The 13,155-nt window shown below is 42.1% G+C and overlaps 1 protein-coding gene across 1 annotated transcript in view; it reads left to right on the forward strand.

The window, feature by feature from the left end:
• The window catches only part of osbp2b (oxysterol binding protein 2b), a gene marked incomplete at its 5' end in the record, with an annotated part of 43,482 nt that overhangs the window by 28,546 nt on the left and 1,781 nt on the right, over positions 1-13,155 (forward strand). The window contains 11 exons of the mRNA XM_084551664.1: positions 2,480-2,730; positions 6,495-6,693; positions 7,986-8,106; positions 8,555-8,621; positions 9,125-9,277; positions 9,388-9,633; positions 9,759-9,879; positions 10,476-10,579; positions 11,883-11,978; positions 12,260-12,444; positions 12,577-12,797. Of these exons, the coding sequence (XP_084407790.1) occupies positions 2,480-2,730; positions 6,495-6,693; positions 7,986-8,106; positions 8,555-8,621; positions 9,125-9,277; positions 9,388-9,633; positions 9,759-9,879; positions 10,476-10,579; positions 11,883-11,978; positions 12,260-12,444; positions 12,577-12,797 (1,764 nt within the window). The remainder of the gene's footprint in view (positions 1-2,479; positions 2,731-6,494; positions 6,694-7,985; positions 8,107-8,554; positions 8,622-9,124; positions 9,278-9,387; positions 9,634-9,758; positions 9,880-10,475; positions 10,580-11,882; positions 11,979-12,259; positions 12,445-12,576; positions 12,798-13,155) is intronic.

Here is a 13,155-nt window from a genome sequence, read left to right on the forward strand (position 1 = left end):
GAAGTAATATTTCATCTAAAGTGCACAATAATTTACAGAATTGCCTAAGATGTGTTTTGAAAACGTAACTGTTAATACCCGTGCTAGTGGCTCAGCGAAGCTGTTGCTAGACACAGCATTTTCACACCAGTTAACATTTACCATGCTGATATTTTCTAATTAGCATTAAACACAGCTGAGATTTTGCAGATATTTGCTCATAAACCAACCTACGGAAAATAGGAACCTTTGCAGTTTATGCTGGGACGCAGATAAATGTCCAAACCACTTTTTTGGCATTTGAGTGAAAAGCACAAATGTCAGCCTTATGCTCGTGCTACGTTAAAAATCAGAGGTCATTAAAGTCATTAGGATTTTTTCATTTACACACTTTTCATTACAGACCATTAATTGATAATGTTATTAGAGTTTTGGCTTTGAAATCACACAGCCGCTTCTGCTCCTCGTCCTGTTTTGACTAGATGTTCTTCTTAATAGTGATTTCTTGCAATAGGGCTCAGAACACATTATAGCATGTTAATATTATAGTCAGTTGTGCTGTTCATTCCATTTAACAAAGATGTTTTTGAAAACACTAATGCAGAATCGACTGCGTTAGTCTACCGTGAATATGTCTCAGTGGTGATGGACGCTCCCGTGGATAAAGGTCTTGGTCAAATTTGAACTTAAGGAACAATGTCAGCCCTGAGACTGTTACATGGTGGAAATAGACTTGACAGAGGCGACAGTCCCTTCCACTGGGAGGTCAAAGCCAGCTGCCATGTTCTTAGGAGGAAGTGTTGCTGTAGTGCTGCCTCTCTCTAACGCTGTGACAGTCTCTCCTATCAGCTACATAACAGACCTTTTCAATGTGACAATCCATTCACTGCCTGCTGGGGAGCAGAACGGCATTTTCTAGATATTAGAGCATTGGAGGGGCGACAGGTCCGCCTGAGGGTGGAGAGACGTTCTCTCTACACTTGACTTCTAACCTTGCTCTTATTGGAATTTATTTCCCGTTTTGATAAACGGTGTCCTTGTCTTCATTTTTGTTTTTTTTTATTTTTCCCTCCATGCCCGGCTCCTCCTATTTATTTAAACCTTGTCATCTGTTTTCTTTGCTTTAGCGGTAGCAGTAATTTTATACTGGTCTCTCCTCTGGTGAGGTTGTGGGCATGCCGTTATGTGTCAAGAACAAGGATGCCAACTTTAAGCAGGTCCTTCTGATTTATTCCCACCATCTGGGCTCATTGTGATTTACTAAAATAGAATCATAACACAGATGCTTTTATAGGATACGGGGAAATACTCTTATATGTGAATTTAGATGTTTTTGTCAGTGAAGATTCCTAAGTCGTCCAGGTCAGGGTATAAGTCCAGCTGTCTTTAGTTTAGTTTTTTTGGATATTTATGGTGGTTTTCATTGAAATCTTTAATAGTGGCACGTCCTGGCTTTTATGAGGCATGCCAAAAACAACTCAACGCCAATGGTTTGTCCTAGCCAGATACCTTTGTTGTATGTCACACTCCCACTCTCTCCCCTTGTTTCCTTTCTGCCTCTTCGGCTCTCAAATAAAGCCTAAAATGCCCAAATAAAATCCTCTATAATAGAAGTTGTTCATTCTAGAAAGCTTTTGTATACTTCTAGAAAGCTCGTGTGCACTAATTAGTGTACCTATTTCCTCAAGATCTGCAGTTCTGCTTTCGTTTTGTATTTCTCCCTTTTATGTTGTCACTACGCTGTTTATGGACCTCAGTATATTTCTGTCTCTCTGTGTGAGTTTCTGCTCACTCTGTGTGTGTGTGTGTGTGTGCGTGTGCGTGTGTGCGTGTGCGTGTGCGTGTGCGTGTGCGTGTGTGTGTGTGTGTGTGTGTGTGTGTGTGTGTGTGTGTGAGTGTGATGTAGAGCTGACACTGCAGCACTGTTCTCGTATGTTCTGTTAACCTTTAGTAACCTCTCTTTAGGGATATCACAGTGAAAGGCAGCTGCTGCGGCAAAGGCTCGTGGATATGGACGCATTAAAATGCTCGATTCAACTTTTGCGTGTCTCTGTCTTATTGGTATATTTGTGTATGTCACACAAAAAAAAAAAATCTTCAAAGTCATATTAATGTCTCTCTAATGAGAAAGTAGGTTGTATACAAATTTTCAAATTTAGCAGCTATGCAGGTAAATGCGTTCCAAGAAATTTCCAAAGACAAACCGTTCTTACATCACATTACCTACACACTTGTATAGCCTGTACTAGCCTGTATTACTTAATTAATATGCAATACTGTGAGCATTTGTCTGCTACTTGGCTCTTCTGCGCGTTTGCGCATTCTATGTAGTTCCTTTGTCTTGGTGTTTGGTGCAAAAAGTAAAAAGTGGTTTTAAATGTCTAAGTCCTGGTATGTGTGAGCATACGTGGCAATAAATCTGATTAGGATTTCTAAATTAATATAAAGTACATAGGTGGTCTTTGTCAAACTTATTTGACCTCTGACCTTTGTCTTCCAGACGACTCGGGGGATGAGGAGCCCACATCCCAGTCGGACCGCAGCGAGATTCAGGGCACCCTGAAGATACTTGTCAGCAAGCTCGATGACCTCAGCACGTGTAATGACCTGATCGCCAAGCACGGGGCGGCGCTGCAACGTTCCCTGAGTGAACTCGAAGGCCTGAAAGTCCCTGTGGAGGGAGGAGAGAAGATCAAGGCAGTCAATGAGCGAGCCACCCTTTTCCGCATCACTTCCAATGCTATGATCAATGTAAGTAGCTGAGACGGACCAGGCTACAAGATGCAGCAGCAGTGAGCAGTGACTGATCTGTGTCCACCATGCTTCCTCATGATCAATGTGACAGCAGTGGCAGTCATCTATAATGTCCTGGTTAGTGAGTGATGAGAGATGAGATCACTTCACAGTGAATGAGAGCCATTAGGCTGCACGCACGGAGACTGTAGGTTTAGACAGGCAGTTTTCCACCTCGCTGGATCCTGTTAAACCTACCTGTCTGTAACTTTTGTTCAAATAAGACAAGCCAGGTTAATTGTATATCCCTTAAATACACATCTTCTAAAAAAGACCATACAACAAACTTTAAACTCTGTCCTTGGATTCTTAAATGGAAGAAGGAAAATTCAAATTAATCCATTAACAGGCAAAATTGTACACTTTTTTAGATTGTGAAATCATTTAAGAATTACAATTTTATTAACTTTCTATTTTCCTTGTCAAAAACAAACCAAATGTTGGATCTGATTTCTGTGAGCTGCTCTACTATAACTGGCCCTGTTCAACTTTCCTCAATGGTAAATACCACGGACCTCACAGGTTAGTAGAGTTCAGGGCTAGCTGAGTTCCTGAAGGAGTGATACTAGATATTATAGTGGGTGGAGGTGACAGGAATAGTCCCTGCTCCCCCTTCCTCTCAAAAACCTCGACCCTCCCTGCTCGGTGAGGAATGTCAGACCCTTCTGGACCACAGTTACACAGCTCTGCTCTGACTGAAGCCAGACAGTCATACAAGGTTTGTTTTTCTCTTAGCAGCTTTAACTTTGGGGTCAGTGATGATTATTTTGGCTCTAATGCATGTCTGACCAATGGCTTTTTCATTATATTTTTGCTTGCTGGGTGTAAAATGTATTTAATCAGACTTAGTTGTGTTTAGGCTACAATTATTTTAGATTTAATTCAGTAGTAAGAGTAGTAAGAGACTGTCAGTTCTGATATAAGTTAGCATTAGCACGGCTTGTTAGGAGACTTGAATCATAGTTTTACAATAAGAAAAAAAGATTTTAATCCAGATTGCACTTAATGTAAAAGGCCATAGCACTAAATGATGAGCCCCTTGTCATAATTTTTCATTAAGTGCTAGAGAAAAAGGAAACTTACTGGACAAGCAATAAAATAGACCCTGGGATTGCCTACCTCATTAAAATACCATTTTGCTTGCCAAGACTGTTATAATGAGAAGGAAATGCTGCCACGAACACCCTGTTGTATTTTTATGTCATGTATATGACTCTCTTAATTTGTGATTTTGGATTTCTGCAGACGTGTTCACCTTCACGAAACAACTGTTTTTTGTTTTTTTGTTTTTTTTTTACCAAAGAGTCTTTATTAGTAAGGAGTGAACAGGGGAAAGAGAGAGGAGGGGTGGAGGGAAGACGAAGGAGGCCATAATGAAAACACACCACGGCATGTTCCTGGTGATCTGACCCTGGCATGAGGAGAGGGTTGCACTCTAGTTCATTCACTTGTGACCTAACTTCTTAAGTGTGCCGTTGGCTCGAATGGCAAATTTATTATCCTTCTGTGCATGCATACATTTACACACCCACATCTGTTTTATGTTGCAAGCTTTGAACCACATAAAACCATGCACGAGTTTTTCTTTGCTCCTTCTGCAGAGTTCAGCAGGACTTTTCATTTGGCTCTCTTAATGCCAACTCTTACTCACACGTCTGCTCAAGCCCATTCACTTCTTTAGCCTTTGTCAGCCCTGTCGTCGCAGCACCGGAAGTCACATGCAGTCTGCGTTTGCACTGGAGAGTCAGCATTAAAAAAGTGGAACTGTCATAGCGTTTTTAAGTGGGTGCACAAGTTTCATATCAAAACCTGAGGAAGTGGCCAACGTCACATGTTTGTGACTTTTAAACTGATGCTCAGACATCGATGTGTGCACAGTACACGCAAGACTTCTTAAGGTAAGAGGCTGACTGTAGAGGGCTCGTGTCAGGTTTACTGAAATGGTAGTTTATCACTCTGGGAAGTTTTTCTTATTTTTTCTGTAGAAATAAAAATGGGCACACGTCACTTGACAAAATATTATTTTATTTTCACATGGTTAAATAACTGGGCCTGTGTATCCTATGAAGCTAAAATAATGCACGAATAATCTCAAGTACACCTGTTGATATTATATTACTGTCATCTGTTTAGACAATATCCGGCTCCATTCAGGAGCACATCAGACTCACATGGACAGTAATCAACTTATAAACTAAGTGCATGTTCTGCATGCAGGTGTCGTGCTGTAATAATCAATGGAAACGCAAAGACTCCATGACTTGAAGATGTTGTGCTATACATGTATTAATATGAAATCATAATTACATTATTATGTTAAATCCAGTAAAAGTATAAAAGATAGGCATTATGGTCAAATATTAAGGCAGCACATCTTTAATTAGAGTTAATAATAATTAATAACTTTAGAGCTGACACCATTAATCATGTTGTTACTTTTGACTGAATAAAATGCCAAACAGCTTAGAGATTATTAGTTGGTCAGGCTCTAAAATGACTTGACTTATATATATATACACTTCTGTACCAGTCATTATATCATTATGATGTTTTTTTGTAATTAAACAAGACCTTTAAATCGTGTTCAGTTCAAAACTAATAGAGTCAGTCCACCTCTGTATCTGTGAGAGCTATAGATATATGGCTACATGTTTGTTTTTGTTTTTTACCAGCTAAAGTAAAGAACCATGTATTACTGCATCCTTGTTTCTCTTCCTGGAGCCTGAAGGTGATAAATCCTGACTGCTCTCGCAACAGACAGAAAACAGAGATTAGTTGAGCTCTGTAACACCTTTTCCCTTCAGCCTTCTGCCTTCAGCTACAACATAATCTAAGTGGTTCTTGCTAACTCTCTATAGTCACCTCTCTCTCTCTCTCTCTCTCTGGGTACAAACGTAGATGTGCTGCAAATGATCATAGACCACATGTAATGATTTGCCAATTCAGTCTAATGGGAAACTACTTTACCAACCCACAGTGCTACAAATTAGCATTCAGAAACCCCTAGACGCCTTCCTGCTACTGTAGCACCACAGTGAATGTCACATGACATTTTTATCGTGTATGTAGTCAGCTGAGAAGTGTTATCAAGGTTCATTGACCTTCGAGCTCACTATGAGGCAAAGCTGTCAGACATATGATGCAGTGCGAACAAATGCTGACATGTAATATGTGTGTGATCTGCAGTAACCTCTTTGTCACAGCAGTAAAAGCAGAACAGCAACAGCGAAGCCCCTTCTCTCTAATATAATCAGAGGTTTAAAGTTCTCATCAGTCACTGAAACTTTCTGTGTGCACGGTTTGCTCTGAGGAGCATTTGACTCAGCGGGGAGACCTCGGCTGATTAACATATTGATGATTGCTTGAAAGAGTGGTGATAAGCCGTCCTGATTACAATGACTGATGCAAATGTCTTAACACCCTTTTCCATCCCAGTGCTCTCCCTCTGTCATATTGTCGGCAGCTGTCAGGAAAACGTATGAAACCGTAGCTGAATTTAAAAGTTGTCACCAGAGTTAGTTGACATCCAGTCACTGTAGCATTTTTGATGCTGAAATCGGTTACTGGAAGTTCATTTATACATTGTTAAGAGCTGTGAACAGTTTATTTTTTTCCAGGAAGTGCAGTACATGATCTTTTTCGAGAAAAAAAAACAACAGAAACTTGAACTTTCAGTGCTGTCTGTGTAATTGTGTACTCATGCGCCTGTTTTCCCCCCCAAGGCTTGTCGAGACTTCTTGGACCTAGCTGAGACTCACAGTAGGAGATGGCAGCGGGCTCTGCAGTATGAGCGAGAGCAGCGTACCCACCTAGAGGAGACCATTGAGCAACTAGCAAAGCAACATAACAGCCTGGAGCGAGCGTGGAGAGAAGCACCCACGCTTGTTTCCAGTGCTCCCAGTGCCCCGACCACCAACAAGGGTGAGACTGACTGTCTGTGTGTTACAAACCTCTGTGGGCCTCAGTGTGGACCTCATTTCACTGGCTAAAAGTCATGTGTAGCCTCTGGCTTAATATTATAAACATTCCTCATGTGAAAGAAGTTAAAGTTGTGTCAGGAGGTTTCGATTAGTCAAGTTAGAGATGGTAATTACCTTAACCATAAACTGTGGACTATATGTTGTCCCTTCAGTCAGCTTACAAGTACAGTATAACCAGTCGTTTGGTTTCTTGTTTGTTTACCTATGACCAACAGATCTAGCCAAGAAACTGATTTAGTTTACCCTTTAATCTTCTCTCTAAAGCCACTTTCAGTGTAAAGAAATCCTGTTTGGCCACAGAGAACAAGTGTTTGTGCTATCAACAAAGAGAAACTCATTGATTTTTAGTGACAACACGACTTCAGCTCTGTCCTCTCCAGAGAAATGCCAGCACTACTTGTTTGTTCAAAAGCTTAAAACATCATCCAGAGTCAAGAAGGATGCGCATTATAGCACTGCTTAAAGTTAAGGGAGAGAGGGAGGCTCGTCTGGGTGGATGTTTAAAGAATTTGGTTTTCAAGTTGAAGAATGGGGCATAAATAAACCCCTATTCTGAGTCCAGCTGTGGACGCATGCTGCACTTCTGTTCCCTTCATTCCCTGTCACCTCTGTCGTCTGTAATAAAGGCTTAAATCATAGTTGAGACCATTCTCCTTCCACTAGTCAGTGTTGTTGTCCTTAACCTTCAAGGCAATGGTAAACTGTGGGATAGAAGCAGAATATTACTTATTTGGATGTTACCTACACTGTTGTTTAAGTGTGGGGACTTGGTATATAACCCCACCCTGGATGGACTAATGTTTTTTATTTGGGAAGTAGAGTTTTCCAATTTATTATGTCAAATGCAAATCTATAAAATATACATTCATACTACGGACCCTTAGTTAGTGGATTCCTAATATAAACCTATTATGAGTGCAGGTTATAAGAATTTGTGCCTCTCTGTTGAAAGCTGGTTTATACACTGAATTATGGATCACTGAACATACTGAGTGCTGAGTGTAGGATACAATACATGAGACGCACACCCTGAGGAACTTGCTAGTTAACCAGCAGGAACATTGCCAATTTTACTAAGCTGATTATTTTCCTTGATTAATCGCCATGGGCATGTGATTATCCACTCCTCTCTCCTGAAATTTGTACAATAGGAGCTCACCACTGTGAGATGGTGTTCCTAGTTCTGCAGGATGTCTGTCAGGACTCACAAATGTATGTGTGTTACAACTGCAGGGAGTCAGAGGCGGCGCAAAGAAGAGGCAAGTGATGAAGATGAGGATACTGAGTACTTTGATGCCATGGAGGATTCCCCTGCGTTTATCACAGTGACTGCCAGTGAGAACACACAGCACAGGTCAGTGTGACACAAAGCTTCATGTGGGCTATGCTCTTAATGAAACATACTGTGAGAACAAAATGAAAATCGGCTGCAGGGAAGAAAGTTTAGTGGATCGTTGCTTGCTCAATTTCTTCTAGATTTTGAGTTTGACGTTGACCGAGAGCTGAACAAGGCTCTGAGAATGGCTGATGGTGTAACAGTTTAACCTTTCACACACACAGAAATCAAGGAGTAGTGTGTTCATATCTCTTATACAAATAAAAATAACACAAGACTCTGTCTGGCCTGTCAGCTCTCCTGCAGACAAATAAACTAATATTAACATAGCATATGTCTGCAATAGCCAGCACCTCTGTCCTCACTTGTTGTATTACATGTTTGCGAAACAAGACATAGAGGAGGAGCATTCAGTGTGAGATTGTGTCCAGTGCTCAGTGAAGAAAACATTTTCATTCTGTTCCAGGCGATCTCAGAGTAATTTGAGCGGAGCGAGCGGAGGCCAGTCCAGCGACTGGAACCAGGACGACCATGTGAGTGTCTTGTCTTCCTAACAAGTCTGACTAATAGGACTGACATTTGTGGACGCCGCTGACTTACTTTATTCTCAGTATTGATTCATTTGTGCCGCTGCAAAGCTCACACCTCATTGATTTATTTAAATAACATCTTTACTCGCTGTTCTCACATGCCTCCTTTCCTGCCCTGCATTCATCCCACATAGACGCGAGCACACACACACACACACAGACAGCCTTCCTCTGTGTTTCCTGCTGTCTCGCTGTCGCCCCTGTGGTGCCAAAGATATGCAGTTGCATCATTCCACTAAATCTTAATTACCAGTCCAACATCTGTTCTTCTTTCCCCTCGACTCTCTTGTGCTTCTTCTTCTCCTTCCTACACATCTGTGCCTTCTCTCCTCTTGTCTTTTACTCGCTGTGTCACTGCGTGGTGATGTGCTGCCAAGCTGTCTGTGAAAGTGAAACTATTTTCTCAAACTTCTATATGAACTGCTTCTCCCTTCACTTAATGCCAGATGTCTCCAAGCTGTAACGATGTGTCGGGAAAGGAGCTGCAAACCCGCAGACAGAGGCGGACTCGTATCCCAGACAAGCCCAACTATTCCCTCAATTTGTGGAGCATCATGAAGAACTGCATCGGCAAGGAGCTCTCTAAAATCCCGATGCCTGTAAGTTTATGCGAAGCATGGTCCTTCTTCTTGCTGACAGCTTCACATGAATCTTGCATCTTACATCTTAATTACATCGTATGAGTTTCTCTTCTTTATCTTCCGTTCAGGTAAACTTCAACGAGCCCCTGTCGATGCTGCAGCGTCTCACTGAGGACCTGGAGTATCATGAGCTTCTGGACAAGGCGGCGCGCTGTGAGTCCTCCCTGGAACAGATGTGCCTGGTCGCTGCCTTCTCCGTATCTTCCTACTCCACCACAGTCCACCGGACAGCCAAGCCATTCAATCCCCTCTTGGGTGAAACCTACGAGCTCGATCGCCTGGAGGAGTTTGGCTACCGCTCGCTGTGTGAGCAGGTAACTGCACAGCCATAGGGAGATTTTGTTTACACACACCTTGTTGAGATAAACTGAGACATTTTCTGATTATATGAACGTTGTTCCTGCATTGTATTTACCTTTGTGTCCGTATGTTGTCTCAGGTGAGCCATCACCCCCCTGCAGCTGCACATCATGTGATTTCCCAAAGAGGCTGGACCTTGTGGCAGGAAATCACCATCGCCAGCAAGTTCCGTGGCAAATATCTCTCCATAATGCCTCTGGGTGAGACAATTCACATTCAGCTGGGAAGCTAACAAACTATATGTGTGAATAAAGGCTCCATCGTGCAAATTAAGTGTCAGTCCAGAAAGACTACAGCTCACGTGAGAGCAGTAGACCAATGAAGTGCTTGCCACACAATCTAAAGCCAGAGACAAGGGTGTGAATCAGGAGGGTTTTATGACCCCTTTGACACATACATAAATATGGGTATAAAGGGAGCTCTATTTTGTAGAGGGAGAGCAAAGAGCAGCAGTCTGTTGGCTCAGATAAATGAAAGATTTGATAGGTTCAGCCAAGGGATGCAGAGGTATTAATCTGACTTCTCTCAAGTCCAGTTATACGCTCGCTGTGAGGTGCAGTGTAGTAGAAAAAAACTCTTAAGTGGAAAGCGTTTATGGTGAAATACATGTCCTCAAATCTTCTGGGATTAAAGAAATGTATTGCCTGTGCACAGAGCATCAGTGCATTTGATTTGGAATCCCAAAACCAAACCCACAATCTAAGACATCACTCTCAGGTTGGCAGCTGCTGACTGATAACAAAGCACTTGTGATATTTCTTTTCTCTTATAGTCTTCTGTCCATCTCTGTCCGCAGGTGCCATCCACCTGCAGTTCCACTCCAGCGGGAACCACTATGTGTGGAGAAAGGTCACCTCCACAGTGCACAACATCATTGTGGGCAAGCTGTGGATTGACCAGGTCTGTTTATGAGCACTTCTCAGTGGTTGCCATCCAACCACATCTCCAAACCCACATCCCGGCATAGATGTGTTTTTCTCCTGTTCTGCAGATGTGTGTGTGTGTGGTATAGACCTGTAAAGTAGAGTGCTGTTAAGAAGGGAATCAGAACAAAGCCTTACAGCACATGAATGAGAGTCTCCGCGATCTCTGGGGAGTTATCTTTAGCTTTGATCTCTAATAACACCCTAAAATAACACCATCTTCTTTCTCTGAGGTGTCCCAGTTATATCAGGGGGGATGCAATGGGAGGGGCAGGCTTCACGCGTCTATGTGTTCAGAGCCAACTGTGTTACACACACACACACACCTTCTTTTCTTTATTTCTTTGCGTGTTCCCACTTGTATCTTATCAATCTGTCTGTCGGTGTTTGCTGGTATTTATGTGTATTTACATAAAGACGAAAATATCAGGTTATATCGGCTAGAATTATCAGCTCAGAGTCATTAAACCACAAAGAATAACGAGTCAGTAACGTCGAATAGATTCTCGTGGATGTTTATTTCATGAAGGTACCCTGAGGTGTTCTGTGTTTGTTCAGTATTTACCACCAAAACACAATATGCATCAGATTGAGGTTTCAATATAATATAATATTAATATTGTGATGTTATTCTGCAACTGTAGTTTTTATACTTAAATTTGGGATACTAGTCTAATGAAATTCCTCCCCCATCCGCTGAAAAGTCCACAGAGAAAAAAAAAATCCTACCAATAGTTGTTTTACTTTCTCCAGTGTTGCATACTTTGGTCTTCTCTGCCACTCTGCTGTCCTCTGGTGTAGAACAAGGTCAACCAAACAACCCCTTATAAAACTGGAGAAGCATTTCTCCAGCTAGTAGCAACTATTGTCAGTAGAAGATCAACTAAAGCAAAGCATTGGCAAAGTATTTGTCTGGACATGATGACATTTCTTGACTGTATAAGTCATGGGTACGTGAATTTGACCAGGTATGTTTATCATGCCACACTTTGTGCGTGTTTGACCTCATGCACGAGCTGGTAGAACACATACAAACACAACACTGCCTCCTGCTCCTCCTACAGTGCTCTGCAGCGGAACTAGTAGTCAAATTTTTTTGGGTGTTCATATAGACGTGTCATACCTTCCTGATCAAGAAAATAGGTTTTGATGGCTCAACTTTACAAGCCTTTTCTACCTGTTTCAGTCCAGGATTGTTGTCCTGTGATGTGAACCGATAACGCTTACTAGCTCGTTCTCCCTGTGTTTGTTGTGTCCTGTTTATGTTTGTGCTTGTGCAGTCGGGCGACATTGAGATTGTGAATAACAGGACCAAGGAGACCTGCCAACTCAAGTTCTCTCCTTACAGTTATTTCTCCAGGGATGTTCCACGGAAGGTAAATACCTCCTTTTCCACACTTTGCCGATGCCCGATATGGCGTGATGTCATTTGGTGTTGGGGTTAGATGCAGTGCTAGGTGCAATGCTGCCTCCTGCTGGAAAGTACCAAAAAATATAAATCTAGTGTCACGCAGCTGAAACTGAATATTCTACCTATATAAATAATGAAAACAGAGGTGTTCTTCTGCAGTTTGGAGTTATATATACTAGTGGAAGTGTATTAATGTCTTGTCAAGGCTACTTAGCATCCTATCTGAATTATTTTTGTTCATTCCAGGTGACAGGTGTGGTGGCAGATAGTGGGGGCCAGGCGCACTACATCCTCTCGGGTACATGGGATGATAAAATCGAGAGTGCAAAGATCCTTCAGAGCAGCCGAGGAGGCAGTGGTTCAGAGGGCAAGCAGAAGACCGTCTATCAGACTTTGTCCCCCAAACTGCTGTGGAAGAAATACCCTCTCCCGTAAGCTCGTCTCATCAGCCTCACAAGGCAGAACATAGCTTTATACAGTATGAGTCATAGCTGTTGTGTAACGGATGCCTTGTTCAGTCTTTATCATTGATTGTAAAACATCACACTGTAACACCTTTTCAGGGAAAATGCAGAGAACATGTACTACTTCTCAGCACTGGCATTGACCCTGAATGAGCCAGAGGAAGGTGTCGGACTGACAGACAGCCGTCTGAGGCCGGACCAGAAGCTGATGGAAGAAGGTCGATGGGATGAAGCCAACTCGGAAAAGCAGAGGCTCGAGGAGAAACAAAGAGCTGTGAGGCGGAGGCGGGAAGCCGAGGCCTCAGACGCTGTGGATGAAGGTATGAAACGGAGAACAGAGTCTGATGTTTGAGAGGTAAAGAGTAGCAGAGACAGTCATGATAAGTGGAAAAAAGAAAGAAAGAAAGAAGTGAGGGAATGGACATAAAGTTGCAAAGTGAGAGAACTCAGAGATCCTATCGTGAAAAACTCAATCACTTTCAGATTAGACGTTATGATGTAGGATGCTAACAGCTCGAGTTCTTGTTTGGTTCAAATTTAAATGATCAGTTCACGAGAAAAAACCCTGCTGAATTAGAAGTACATGACTCTCTGTTTGAAAAGCCAATATTAACACATGGTGAGAAATCAAGATTTATGAAAGGTCAGAAGACGGGGCTTAACATAAAAGAGCTAAGA

Source organism: Chelon labrosus, assembly GCF_963514085.1.
Source record: "Chelon labrosus genome assembly, chromosome: 9".
In the NCBI taxonomy this organism is placed as follows: domain Eukaryota; kingdom Metazoa; phylum Chordata; class Actinopteri; order Mugiliformes; family Mugilidae; genus Chelon; species Chelon labrosus.